This window comes from Tupaia chinensis, unplaced genomic scaffold, assembly GCF_000334495.1.
Source record: "Tupaia chinensis unplaced genomic scaffold, TupChi_1.0 Scaffold000661_1, whole genome shotgun sequence".
Classification (NCBI taxonomy): Eukaryota; Metazoa; Chordata; class Mammalia; order Scandentia; family Tupaiidae; genus Tupaia; species Tupaia belangeri.
Window position 1 is genome coordinate 1,979,529 of NW_006160183.1, and position 15,387 is coordinate 1,994,915.

The 15,387-nt window shown below is 38.7% G+C and overlaps 1 protein-coding gene across 1 annotated transcript in view; it reads left to right on the forward strand.

The window, feature by feature from the left end:
* The window catches only part of SRBD1 (S1 RNA binding domain 1), a 236,477-nt gene that overhangs the window by 202,084 nt on the left and 19,006 nt on the right, over positions 1-15,387 (forward strand). Inside the window, exon 19 of the mRNA XM_006159897.3 lies at positions 2,581-2,760. Coding sequence (XP_006159959.1) covers positions 2,581-2,760 — 180 coding nt within the window. The remainder of the gene's footprint in view (positions 1-2,580; positions 2,761-15,387) is intronic.

Sequence of the window (15,387 nt, forward strand, 5' to 3'; positions counted from 1 at the left end):
TGCATATAGAAGGGCTCATACTATGCAACTCTTATATTTGAAACTTGCTTTATTTCAATCTTATATTTCAGATCTCTTTCTAAATTATTATATATAGACTCACATTTTTCCTATTGTTTATAATGTCTACATAATATTTAATTGCATCTATGAACCTTAATATAACTAGTCATATTAATTTAATATTACCTTATCAATGAATATTCAGGGTTTTTTTTTTTGGGGGGGGGATTGCTATAGGACCTGTGTATTTGCCAGAAAGACAGAGAGAGACAGAAAATGAGAAATCACCCCCCCAGGGGGGATGGCCACACCACAATCCCTTCTCCTCCATTCTTCTCTTGGAATCTTGGGCACGCACGCACGCGCTCACGCCTGGAATGAGTTTAAGCCACCAGATCCAGGACTCAAACTGCGGTTGACTACATGGCAGTCCAGCGACATAGCCATTATGCCAACTGCTGGTCCCCAGGTTGTTTTTAATTGAAAAGTTACTGGAGCAGAGTTTTGAATGAGATGAAGTAGCCAGCCTTATATTTCTTCAACTGATTAGGTACTAGGATATTCATAACTGTTAAAGCTCCATTTAGAGTAGCATATTGCTATCTTATTTATTGTTTTTTGCTTTGAAATTTATTTTGTTTCCTAGCATAAGTGCTACTGAGTATGCCTTTTTAGACTATGCTTAGTATTTCAATTCAAATACTTTATATGGTGTTAAATGTTCATTATGGCTCTTTTAAAGCATGTAGCTGAATTTCATGGTTTTGCTCACTCTGATATTAATACATTCACATTTACTATATTTCTTGATATGTTTGGACTTAATCTTCTACCTTATTATCTATTTTCTTTTCATCATGCTTTCTGATTTTTTTCCTTTTATACTGTTTGTTGAATTTCTTAGTTAACAAGCTTTCTTCTCACTTCTCTTCTTATTTTTCTCATTTCATCTTTATCTTTTCTCAGTGATTTCAAAATTGTACATCTTACTCCTATTTTTCTGTTGATTGTCTTTAAATTTGTTTTGGTCGACCTCTACAGGTAAAAGATCTCTCTTTCCATCTCCCAGAGAAGATTAATAACTTAAGACTCTTCTCAACCTCTTCTCTTCAACTCTGTCTCTTATGATGAGATGACATGGGATTTTATTTTCAGATTGATCATTTTGCTTTTGTTTGTTTTTATTATAGGACATGTGCACTCACCAGAGAGAGACAGAGACAGAAAAAAATGAGAAGGAAAGTGAGAAATCACCCTCTCAGGGGAATGGCCATGCCGCAATTCCTTCTCCCCTAGTCTCCTCTCAGAATTTTGGGCATGCACATACACATACCTGGCATGATTTTCAAGGTCCAAGAGTCCACTCCACCTGCTGACCCCAGACTGTTTTTTTTTTTAATTTGTATATATTTTTTTACATTATTCAATAGTAGTTAAACTTAAATTGTTATGATTTCTATGTTCATTACTGTTTCCTGTATTACTATTTTTCTTGAATTTGTTGTTTTATTCTTAATTTTTTTTTAGAGAGAGAGTATCCTGAGTTATTTTTAAGTCCTTACGTGTCTGGAAATTATTTTAATTTGCCTTACTACTTGAATGCAAGTTTGGCTAGGCATTGATTCTAGATTCAAAATAATTTTCTCTCTGGGGACCAGCAGATGGTTACGTTGCTGGACTCCCATGTAGTTGACTGAGATTTGAGCCCCAGACCCGCTCCTTAAAACTCAGGCTAGGTGTGTGTGCATGCATGCCCAAAATACTGAGTGGAAAATGGAGGATAAAGGATTGCTGCATGGCTATCCTCCCTGGGGGGATGATTTCTCACTTTCTATCTCTCTGTTTTTTTCTGTCTCTCCAGCAAGTACATGTACCCTATAACAAAAATCTCAAAAAATAATTTTTTTTAAATAATAATTTTCTCTCTGAACTTTTGAGATATTGTTCTACTATTTTGACATCTGATGTTTGCCAATGAGAAATTTGATGACAGTCTTGTTCTAATTCCCTTTAAAGTTATGTTTTGTTTTTCTCTTTGAAAGCCTTTAGAAGTTTTAAAAATTATTCATGTTCTAAAGTTTCCTGACAATATATCAAGGATGATATTTTTCTATTGACACTGCTTTATACTCAGTAGGTTCATTTGGAAACTTATGTGGTTTTCTTCATTTTATTCTTATTTGTTCATTTATGAAATAGGATCTTGCCATATTGCCCAGGCAGGCAGGCCTCAAACTCGAGATCCTCCTGCTTCAGCTTCCTGAGTAGCTGGGACTACAGAAATGGGATACCATGCCTCTTTATTTCCTCATTTTTCTCTGTTCTCTTCTAGAGTCAACTCTACAGATTGAATCTGTTTAAGAATGTTTTTGGTTTTAAGTAACAGAAGGCCCTGTTAACAATGGGTTAAGTGGTAGTTTTTGTAAAGGGAATGGTCATAATCCGGATGCTGTTTTTGTTCTATGTGTATAGCAGATAAATGAGTACATTTTAAATTAAAATCTCTCTGCTCTGTCCAACCTTTTTCCTTTTAAAAATTTGTTTTCTTTTGTTTTCTGATTTTGAATGACTATATAGTCAGCAGACTCAATCTTCAGGCCAAATTCAAGGAGTTCCTGTGATGTCTTCAGCAGGTGTTGAGGTCACAAATGAGAAGCAGGGCAAAAAGAAGAACAAAACTACAGCAAATGTTGTACTGAAGCCAGATCCTTTGGACCAAACTTGTATTCATCCGGAATCATATGACATAGCAATGAGGTAAGTCTAAGGCCCATGCAAGAATTCTCCATGCGCCGAGTGAGTTCTCTATAGCAAATGGCCTTTGTTTTGGCATAATGGAAACTGAAAAATATGACCGTGCTTAACATGACAACATTTTTCAGAAGTTCCGCATTGCTGAGTTATGTGACACATTATTTTATTTCAGTGAGGAATGAAACCATTATTCCTGGAGCAGTGTCAAGCTAATAAACCCTGATACTAATGGTGAAGTGTGTGTAATGGAAATTGCATGGCACTCTCCTCTGTTTATTTTGGAAATTAACAAGACACAATTGACTAGCACCTGGCATAAAGCTTGTGCTTTTTTGAAGATAAAGCCTTTTTGAAAGTAAACAGCCAACTCAGATTTCCTAAGAAATATTGTCCTGATTGGTTACTACAGAGTCTTAAAAAGAAATGATGTACTTTTAAGTAAGCTTACATTAACACAGAATGATGTGGGGGAGGTTTTTGAATAGAGAAAAGTTTAATGTAAGGCAGTAGAAGAAAAAACTTTAATAGTACGTGTAATTCTTTTAAGATGTTTAATTAGTCAAAAGTAGACTTGCTATATAATCAAATTTTTGAAGTTTTTAATTATAATAGTGCATTTAAAAATAATAAATTTTGCTTTCATTGACTCTAAAGTGAGATTTTGAACTTGTTTTGAAATAATTTACATTTGATTATTTTCATAAATGCCCATTGATTTTAATGTTTAAAATTATGAATACTGGGGACCAGCAGATGGCATAATGGTTATGTCACTGATCTCCCACATATTCAACCATGGTTCAAGTCCTGCCTGGACTTGAAACTCATGCCAGGTGCATGTGTGTGTATGCCCAAAATCCCAAGAGGAGCATGAAGGAGAAGGGATTGTGGTATGGCCATCTCCTTTGGGGGTGATTTCTCACTTTTTTCTGTCTCTTTGTCTCTATCTCTCCAGTGAGTACCTGCACCCAATAGCAAAAATCTCTCTTAAAAAAATAAAAATTAGGGACCAGCAGTTGGCATAATGGCTATGTCACTGGACTCCCATATAGCCGACTGCATTTTAAGTCCTGGACCCTGTGGCTTAAATTCACGCCGGGCGCGTGTTCATGTGTGTCCAAGATCCCGAGAGGAGAGTGGAGGACAAGGGATTGCAGCATGGCCTTACCCCCTTGGGGGTGATTTCTGACTTTCTGTTTTTCTGTCTCTCTCTCTTTCTGGCGAGCGCATGCACCCCATAGCAAAAACCTCTCCCAAAAAAAAAGTGATGAAGACTGTAGTACATTATAGAGAACTTAGAAAATAGGAAAAAATAATTAAAATATAATATTCTGTCAAAATCAAGACTGGTTTTTGTTTTTCCCACAATATTTTATTTTAAAAAAATTAATATACAGAAAAGTTGAAAAATTTTACTATGAATTTTTATGTACCCAAATTTTATGTTCCTAAATTTTATTATTAACATTACTATACCTGTTTTTTTCCACTCTTTTATCCATCTATTTGTTCATTGGTCCATCTGTTTTTTTTAAGAGTTTTTTGGGGACCAGCAGTTAGCGTAATGGCTATGTTGCTGGACTCCCATCTAGTCCTGCACGGTTCAAGTCCTGGACCTGGTGCCTTAAACTCACGCCTGGCATGTATGCGTGTGTGCCCAAGATCCCGAGAGGAGAATGGAGGAGAAGTGATTGTGGCGTGGCCTTCCCCCCTGGGGGGGTGACTTCTCGCTTTCTGTCTCTTTGTCTCTCTCTGTCTTTCTAGCAAGTGCACGCGCACTAGCAAAAACCTCTCAAAAAAAAAAAAAAAAGAGTTTTATTCCTTAGGGCACATGTGCTCACTGGAGAGAGACAGAGACAGTAAGAAGGAAAGTGAGAAATTATCCCCCTAATGGGATAGTCATGCAGCAATCCCTTCTTTGTTTTTCTCTCAGGATTTTAGGCACACACACATGTTCCTGGTGTGATTTTTCAAGCCACCTGGTCTGGGACTTGAACCACAGTTAACATGGGAGTCTAGCAACGTAATTACATCTTTTTTCTTTTTAAATGTGTTTCAAAAAAAATTACAGACATCAAAATATATTCCACTAAATATTTCAGCATTCTCATCGTTAATTTCAGTTCAATAATTCTTTACAATTTCTTTTCCTTTTGAGGTAAATTTTTATACAATTATATTATTAAGTGTACATAGACTGAGTGTTGACAAATACCTGTATTTGTATAACCCAATTCTCTGTCAAGATAAAGAGCATTACTGTCATCCCCAAAGTATTCGTAAACACCTCTAGCCAATCCCCACCCTAACCTCTCTCAACTACTTGTTCTGATATTTTTTTTTCTACCAAATATTAGTTTGCTGCTTCTAGAACTTCATATAAAGGACACCATATGGTTGTACTCTTTTTTTTTTTTTTTTGAGAGGTTTTTTTGCTGTAGGGCGCGTGCGCTCGCCAGACAGACAGAGAGAGACATAGAGACAGAAAGCGAGAAATCACTCCCTGGGGGATGGTCATGCCGCAATCCCTTCTCTTCCATTCTCCTCCCGGGATCCTGGGCATGCACGCACACGCGCCCGGCATGAGTTTTAAGCCACCGGGTCTGGGAAGCGAACCACGGGCGACTACATGGGAGTCCAGCGACATAGCCATTACACTAACTGCTGGTTCCCGGTTGTACTCTTTTTTTTATAAGACCTTTTTTACCATGTTTCGACATTTATCCATGTTGTAAAAGTACCCGTAGCTTGTTCCTTTTTATTGTTGAGTAATAACGAATTGTTTGATGACCACATTGTATGAATAACCACAGTCTATTCTCCTATTTGATGGAATCTAAGAAATTTAGGGGAAAAAAAAAGTGTGTTCCCTATTCTCTACTCTTAATACAACATAGAAAACTTCTGTGACCTCTAGTCACCAGAATGTGTGATGATTTCTTCCTACCTACAAGTAAACAATTAATTCTGTAGCAAATACTAGCTGGGTATCCTCTAATTCCGTTCTGTGCCAACACTATCTATCTGGATCTAGCATCAGATAGCCCACAGATTGAGGGTTCAGTCCGCCAAGATTGTCCCCTCACTGCAGATGCCAGTCTAAAAGTACAAATTGTGACCTGTGCCACTTTTTTTTTAAAGAATTTTTTATTTTATTTTATTTATTAGTTTTTAATTTGACTGGAGAGAGAGAGAAAAAGTAAGAAAGCAAGCAGGCAGGTCCAGGACTTCAACCTTGATGAACCATGTGGGAGTCCAGCGCCTTAACCACCACACCACCTGCCAGCCCCTACAACCTGTGCTTCTGACTGGCTTACCATTAATCAGGGTTCTTACAAACCCTTCTTTGGGCTTACTTAGTTGTCTGGCTCACAGAACTGAGGGAAATACTTTATTTATATTCACCTATTTTAAAGGATATTACAAAGGTTACAGATGAATAGGTGAGATACAAGATAAGGAGTCTTTCCTTGCCCTCTTTGGGAGTGGCTCCTTCTTTCTCTTGCCTATTGCAATGGCCAAGACCTTCAGTACAATGCTGAGTAGAAATGGTAAGAGTAGGCATCCTTGTTTTAATCTCAACCTCAGAATATGGTTTCCATTTTTTTTAACACCAAAAGATACTGTGATCTAATAGTAATGGTATTCTTAGTGTTTGATGTTTGAGAAGGTGCTTAGGTACACATGGATTCACAGACTTCTGCAATAATCCTGATAGCTCCATAAGGATTAAATTAGCATTTTGTTCTATACAAACCAGTATCTTTTTTAATGGACGTTTTTGTTTGATTCCATATATAGTTGTAATATGACTTAGAAGTTTTTCCATTATAAGTACACCTTTTTTGTTAAAAGGCTAAATAATATTTCATCAAGTGATTTAACTGTAATTTAGTAATAGTAGTACTAGTAGAGGTTTCTTATAATGGATTTCTAGAAATAGAGTTACTCTGTCAAAGGGCTGGAAGTTTTTGTGGCTCCTGACATACATCACCAAGTAACATACTGATTTAATGTCATTGGCAATGTTCAAGCCTGAAGAATCATCAATTTCTTATATTAAATCTTTTTTGCCAATTTTCATGTGGACCAATTTCTACATGTGGAACATAAATTCTCTACTAGTGATTTCATCCTTCTCTATGCATCCTCTGGGAGTAGCTTTGTTTCTCAGAAGCAAGGTACTGTGGACCATGTCATGGGAAATTTCTTCTCTGTGCAGTTTAACTCCTGACCCTTAAAGTCTGGAGATAAAATTAGTAATTACCTAATTTAGCTTGCCATCCCCATTATCCAGTTTGGAACCACAGTAGTAATTTTTGAATTTCATGTACACTTAATCTAGACATCACCCAACATAGGTAGTTTATTCTCTTATGTAGTGTTACTATACAAGTATCTTATGAGGGAAGGAAAAAAGCCCATTATGAATGTGATTAGATCATCATTGGTTTAACTTCAGTTCTGTAAAAATAAGTTCCACTGCAGTAAATTTTATTTTTAGTTATATCAGAAAACTAGTAGGAACATAACTGGTTCTTGTATGAGCCAACCGTAATGTCACCCACACAAATACACCAAAGTGTGAAATGATTAAAAGTTTGTTTTGCTCTTGTGTTTGTGGTACTTTCTCTCATATTTATATTTTGGAAAATTCAGATCATGATATTCTGTACCTGAGTTAGTCATTTCGTGGTTTTAAGAGATTTAGCTCTTGAGAGGGTTTTGTTTTGTTTTTACCATTTTTATCGTTTATATATTTTTTTTCAAAGTTCTTATTTATGTGTAGAAGTTCTGTTGGGTTAGAAAAGTTATGACACATTATTGCTTAGAAAAATACGTCATTTTTCCAATGTAAGTCCTTTGTTGTATGGGCTAAATTTTTTCTACTTTGTTTAGCTTTTATATATACTTATAATGTTGGCATGTTTTTGAAATATGAATTTTTTTAGGTTTTATGAAGAAAAACCTATTCTTTTTCTTGTTTTCTCTTAAGATCTCTGATCTAGAATTCTGTATTCCCCATATTTTTTGTATTCTTTATATGGTTTCAATATTTATCCATTCTGTTGTTGATGATTATAGTCATCATTTGGGATGTGCAGAAAACCATGGTAAGGCCAACTGAAAATTAGTATAAGTGATTTATAAGCTTACCAGTAGGGAAGATGGAAGTCATATTCCCAGGCTTTATAGTAGATGTCAGTAAATAGTAAATGCCCCTTGTGAAGCACAGAGGTTTATTTGAAGGACAAAGATCTCATTTCCACACAGAAGAATCATAAGGTTTCATACAGAAAGTTATGTGTAGGCTAGTCTTTAAGGGTTTCAGTCAGTAGAAAGAGGAAAATAGATGTTAAAGCTGTTGGGAGACAGGAAAATGTGGCTCAATCCAGTTTGAGGAGTAGCTAATAGTTCAGTAAAAACAAGAAGTATTCATTACTAAGCACACTGGAAGCATCATCTTGTTTCAGCCTCAGCAACCTTATGAGGTTGGTGCTATAATTATTCCCACCTCTTTAGGTATACAGAATGTCAGATGGGGCAAGTAAATTGCCTAAGATAACTCAGCTGGTGGAACCAAGATTTAAACCAGATCTATGTCACTTCAAAGTCTGTGCTGTTAACTAGATTACAATTAAAAAGATAACTTGGAGCCAGATTTGAATGTAATCATAATGGTCTTTCATAAAGGATTGTACCGTTAAAGGCAGTATGTGTTGTTCAGCACAGAACAGTAATAGGACTTTGTGTTACTGTGGTTCTTAAGGAAAAAGAAAGAGAGTATCTGGAATATGCTGGCTTTGACTTATTCTCTACTATCACATGGCTTAAATTGTACCCTATCTTTTCTTTCAAGAAAACATTATCCCCTCCAATAAATGAAAATTTGCCAACTTATTTGTTAAAGGTTCTGTAGAAAATGGATTCTTTTCTAGAGTGTGTAGGATTTTATGCTTTGGCTTCAGATACAGTGTTCCTGAATGTAAGCATGCATGTTTCAAAGTAAGCAACTTAATAGTGACCACATTGGCTAGCTTCTCATTTTGGGAAAGGAGTTAAGAGTATAGAGCAGGAGACCAGCAGTTGGCTTAATGGCTATGTCGCTGGACTCCCATGTAGTCAACCACGGTTCAAGTCCCGGACCGGGTGGCTTAAACTCATGCTGGGGGAACCAGCAGTTAGCGTAATGGCTGTCACTGGACTCCCACGTAGTCGACCGTGGTTCACGTCCCGGACCCGGTGACTTAAAACTCACGCCGGGTGCGTGTGCGTGCATGCCCAAGATCCCAAGAGGAGAATGGAGGAGAAGGGATTGCAGTGTGGACATCGCCCCTGGAGGTGATTTCTTGCTTTCTGTCTCTCTGTCTCTGTCTGTCTGGCGAGCGCACGCGCCCTATAGCAAAAACCTCTCCAAAAAAAAAAAAAGAGTATAGAACAGGAATAGCATGTCCATCCTAGAACCAGAACAGATATTTAAGGGTGAGCATGGGAGGCAGGAGGATAGAATGTCAGTTAAACATGGTAAGGGAATCCATACAGAAGATATAAAGGGAAAATGGCATTAAGAAGCCTTCTATTGGGACCTGCAGTTAGCGTAATGGCTCTGTCGCTGGACTCCCATGTAGTCGACAGAGGTTAGAGTCCCAGACCTGATGACTTAAACTCATGCCAGGTGTGTGTGCATGCGTGCCCAAGATCCCGAGAGGAGAATGGAGGAGAAGGGATTGGCCATCCCCTCCCCTCCCCCGGGGGGGTGATTAAAAAAAAAAAAAGAAGAAGAAGAAGAAGCCTTCTATTGCTACTGATAGATTACCCTTCCATAATCTTTGAAACCGTTCTATTCTGAATTTCTTCCATTCATTTCAAGGTCTTTGATGTTAGTGACTTCACTTTCTACTTTACTGAGAAAATTCAAAACTGCCTCTTTCAGATGATCTTCTTATATTTTCTCATTCATTCTCATCCTTCCCAAACCTTTTCCTCCATTTCTTGATTCTGTTTCTCTACTTTCACCTCCTACAGGTTGATACCAAGATCTCTCAACCTTTGCCATTATCGTTATCTCTATGTCATAATTGCCTCACTTTTTTTTTTTTTGAGAGATTTTCACTGTAGGGCACGTGCGCTCACCAGACAGACAGAGAGAGACATAGAGACAGAAAGCGAGAAATCACCCCCCAGGAGGGATGGTCACGCCGCAATCCCTTCTCCTCCATTCTCCTCTCAGGATCTTGGGCATGCACGCACACGCGCCCGGCGTGAGTTTTAAGCCACCGGGTCCGGGACACGAACCGCGGTCAACTACATGGGAGTCCAGCGACATAGCCATTACGCTAACTGCTGGTTCCCGCTCACTTTTTTTTTTAAAAGGTTTTTGCTATAGGGCAGCTGCGCTCGCCAGACAGAGAGAGACAGGGAGATAGAAAGCGAGAAATCACCCCCCAGGGGGATGGCCACGCTGCAATCCCTTGTCCTCCATTCTCCTCTCGGGATCTTGGGCACGCACGCACTGCGCCCGGCATGAGTTTTAAGCCACCGGGTCCAGGACGTGAACCACGGTCTACTACGTGGTAGTCCAGCGACATTGCCATTACACTAACTGTTGGTCCCATAATTGCCTCACTTCTAAAAATGAGGGGAAAAGTGGCAGATAAATGAGTGAAGTCTTTTAACTTTAAATTTTTTTGTGATTGTCTCTTGCATCTTTACTGTCTCCTCCACTTATTCTTGCTGGTTTAGCCCACAGACATTATTGCTATTGTCTCCTCATTCTCTACTCCTTAAAAGCAAAAAAGCATTCAATCACCTTTATCTTACCTTTCCCTAGAATTTCTAATCCATCGCTCCTCATTTTTATTGCTAAACTCAGAAGAACCATCTACCTCTAATTCTTACTCTTTTTCTCTCCCAGTCCTTTACATATGGGCTTCTGTCCTTATCCCTCTTCTGAAATTACTGTCAATAAATGACCTCCTGATTGTCAAAACATATGACTTTTTTCCATTCTTAAACCATTTACTCAATCTGCCACATTTGACATCAACTGACCTTCTGTGACTTATGAGTTCATATTCTTTTTTTTTTTTTCCCCTAAGGTTTTTGCCATAGGGCATGTGTGCTTGCTGGAGAAAGAGAAAGATAGTGAGATGGAAAGTGAAAAATCACTCCCCAGAGGGAATGGCCATGCCACATTCCCTTCTCCTCCTAGGGCACATACATTTGGAGTGATTTTCAAGCTGCAGGGTCTGGGACCTGAACTGTGGTCAGCCATTTGGGAGTTAACCACTGCTTAACCACTACACTATCTGTTGGCCGCTGTTTTCATTTTCTGTCTTCTCTGGTTTCTCTTTTTCTAATGACTCTCTAGATGAAGAGATTCTTCAAGTTTTGTCCCTAGTCTTCTCTTGTTCTGTGTGCGCCCTTGCATGATTGCATCCATCCACATGACTTTATCTCTTACCCTGCATATAATTCCAGTAATACATCTTAACATCTCTAGTCCAGACCTATCTCCTAAGCTCCAACCCACTTTTCCATTTGTCGCTGAGAGATTTTCTCATGAATGTCTTAGCAACTCAAACTCAGTTTACTTAAAACTGCATTTTACACCCTCTTCTCATCCTCTCTTTATAAATCCATCTTCTTCTCCTATTAATCCTTCTTACTAGCCCCACACAAAAATAACACAAACAAATAAGTAAAAAACTTGGTCTTCCTCTATTATTCCATAATAAATGCCTAATGGAACTACTATCTATTACCCTCAGCTGGAACTGACAGAATCAGTTCATTCATAAAACAAGTGTCTTTTTGAGTGATGCTGTATTCCAGGTACTGTTTTGCAATCTTAGAATACATTCAAAGATCCCTGGTCTCAAGGACACAGACAGTATACAACCACCATAATAAATTAATAAAGCAGTATGATGAAAGTGATAAAGTGCTGTGGGAAACAGGGGAAGAGCAAAATAATAGGATCAGGATTGCCAGGTTATAAGTAAGGGCCTACACATATAAGGAGGGTGACCACTGTAGTCCTCACTTGAGGTGACATTTGAGAAAAGTCTTGATGGAGGTAAAGGAAGTAGCTGTGCAGATATCCAGAGGAAGAGTTGCAAGAAGCAGAACCAAATGGTATAAATGAAAGCCCTAATGGGGGAGCAAGCCTGACATGTTCAAGAAATAGCAAGGTAGATAGTGTGGCTATAGCAGAGTAAGCAAGGGACAGTAAAATGTCAGATGAGGTTAGAGGGTATTGGGAGGTTATTATATGGACTCAACCTTAATTCTGAGTGAAATCAGGAGCCATAGCTGGATTTAGAGCTGAAGAGTGATATAATCTAACTTACTTTTTGAAAGGATTCCATTGTCTGCTGTGTTAAGAATAGAGTATAAGAGTATAAGAGGTAGAGGTAGAAGCAGGGAGACCAGTCAGACTAATTGCAGTAATCCAAGTGAAAGATGATGATGAGTGAGACTCAGATAATAGCAGAAGTGGTGAGAAATGTTCAGATTCTGGGTATATTTTGAAAGTAGCAGCAATAGGTTTACTGACAGATTGGATTAAGGGTATGAAAGACAATAACTGTAGTGAATGGCAAAAATAATATAAATACTAGAGATACCGAAGAGGATAAAGTAGAATCTCCATTGAAGGGGGAGTGGGAAAGGGAGAAGTGAAAGAACTACACAATGATCACTCCCCTGGTAATCTCTTCTAGTCTCATAGCTATAAGGAGTATTATTAGCCCATGACTAATAAATTTACTCTTAGCCTGAACCACCCTTCCAGGCTTCAGATTTGTGTATCCAGGTGCTTACTCAACATCTCAAACCTAACATGACAAAAACTGAACTGAGGTAAAAAAGATCCAATCACAGACTTCCCAGTCTCAGATAATTTCATTTAATCTTTTCAATTTCTGAGTTCAAAAGCCTGGGAGTAAGCCTTGATCTCGAGAGATATCCTTATTTGGAAATGAACTCTTTCTTGTTGAATAACCTTTGTATTTCACAAAGCTATTTTCTTTCTTTTTTTTTTTTTTTTTTTTTGGCTATAGGGGGTGTGCACTCACCAGACAGACAGAGAGACAGAAAGCAAGAAATCACCCCCCAGGGGGGATGGCCACGCCACAATCCCTTCTCCTCCATTCTCCTCTCGGGATCTTGGGCACACACGCACACGCACCTGGCGTGAGTTTAAGCCACTGGTTCTGGGACTCCAACGGCGGTCGACTACGTGGGAGTCCAGCGACATAACCATTATGCTAGCTGCTGGTCCCTCACAAAGCTATTTTTAATTATTGACCTCTGTTATATAAGTTTATCTCCCCTATTTTGATAAGCTCCTCAAAACCATAAATCACCTTTATTCATTTAGGCCCTACCAGAGTGCCCTGCTTTCTTTTTCTTTTTCTTTTGCCTGGAAGGCAGGTGCACTCATCAAGGAGCGACAAAGAGAGGGAGAAGAGAAAGCCCCATCTCTCAGGGGACTGTTCATGCCATAATATTTTCTCCTCCATCTCTCCCTTCTTTTGGGATTTTGAGCATGCACACATATATGCAGCATGTTTCATAAGCCATCAGGTCAGGGACTCAAACCATGCAGTTGGCCATGTCCACTGCCTTAACCTCCAGGCCATGGAGTTGGCCCCATTCTTTTAAAAAAATTTAAAAAATAAAAAATAAGCCAGAGGGCACCTGTGCTCACCACAGAAAAGGAGAGAAACAGAGAGGGAGAAAGCACTTCCCAATGAGGCATGGTCATACTGCAGTCACTTCTCCTGTTTCTCTATTCTAGGGATTTGGGGCTTTCAAACATGTGTGCCCTATGCATTTTCCAAGCCCCCAGGGCTGGGATTCCAAACACATTTATGGACCAGCAGGTGGTTTAGAGGTTCAAGCACTGGATACCACCACATGGCCTACTTTGCAATACAAGTCCTGGTCAAATTTTAAAAAGAAAGAGGAAAAAAAAAAAGAAAACAAGAAAATCACATCATATCAGCCATGTGTTGCATGTGTGCCCACAATTCTGAGAGGATATTGAAGGAGAAGGGATTGCAGGCCTGGCCATCCTCCTTGGTGGGTGATTTCTCACTTTCCTTCTCTTTCTCTCTGGCAAGTCTACATACCCTATAGCAAAAACCGGGGCCGGGGTGGGGGTGGGGGGGAATATCACATTTGATCATGTGGGCTCTAGCTCCTTCATCCAGTAAGTTATAGACTAGTCCAGTGCTCTGCATAGTCTTAAGTGATGAATAAAATTGTCAGAAAAATCAATCAGAGTAAATATTGAAACTATGAAGAATATAAAAAATATGAGGAATTTTGAAGACCGTAACAATTTTGTTTACCATCTTGTCGCTGGCATCTAACAAAGATTGATATGGCAATATTTGTTTAATGAAAGGACAAATGATAGAAATAGAGATTAAGGGCCAGCAGGTGGCATGAAGGCTGTGACTAGATCCTATTTAGCCATCTGTGTGGTTCAAATCCCAAACCGAGCAACCTGAAAACACTTGAATGTCCAAAGTCCGAGAGGAGAATGGAGGAAAAGAAACTGTAATGTGGCCATCCCCTGAGGGGGCAATTTCTCAGTTTTTCTCTCTCTCTGTTTCTCTTCCTCTCTCTGTTTCTCTTCAATGAGCATATGCCTTATAGAAAACTTTAAAAAATTAACTATTAAAAAAATAGAAATTAAAAGATGACTATATAGAGGTATACTGAGGAAAAGGAGCTAAGAGGAACTTTAATCAAACAAAATGAAATGTTTGGCTTTATTTTAATCCTTTTTTTTGTAATCAGAACTGTCTGAAGTAAATGAAGTTTTGTAAACAAAACTGTTGGTAGAACATCTAGATCATCCTTTCCTGGTGTTGCCTATCCCTCATTCAGCCAAGTAAGTACTTCTTTCAGAAATGTTAATGGGTGGAAAGATTTCAGGACCTCCCCAAATTATATCTCACTTTCCTTCACAGAGCATTGTGTCTAGGATACAGGCCTTCCTAGATTTTACAGTCTAGAAAAGCAGACTATGAAGGAGGGTTTCTTACCATTTTTGGTCATCATCCAGAAATCGTGTCTCCAGGTGTGAATGATTCCATTGTATTGGAACTGTTAGTCGTGAGTATATTATACATAAGTAGATGGGGCCCAGAAGCAGCCTCTTCAGAGGTTTCCATCCCTGCCCCTCCCCACACACCCCTCTGTTTTTGTCCTACCCTTTGGGTTGATCCAGAGACCCAAGCCAAGTATCAGATTTCCCCCTTTTCTTCAATAAGGTGCCAGGAGGTAGTCCTTTGTGCTGCAGATAATGCTGATTTGTGCATGTCACAATGAGACCTGGCACTCTCCCAAAGTATCTGCTGCATTAAGAATTTGATTTAGTCCAGATAGCTAAGTCTGAAAGTTGTGCTCTTGATTTAACTTGAAAAATACCAGGAAATTTAATGTCATGACTGTCACTCAGCACTTATTTTGATAAAGCATTAGTGTAGTATTTGTTATTTCCATTTTGGCCATTAGGGAGAATTTTTTTTTTTTTTCTTCTATTTGCCAGAGGGCTGTGCACTCACAGAGGGCCTGGGGGAGAATGTGAGGAAACCTTCCTCCAAAGGGTAG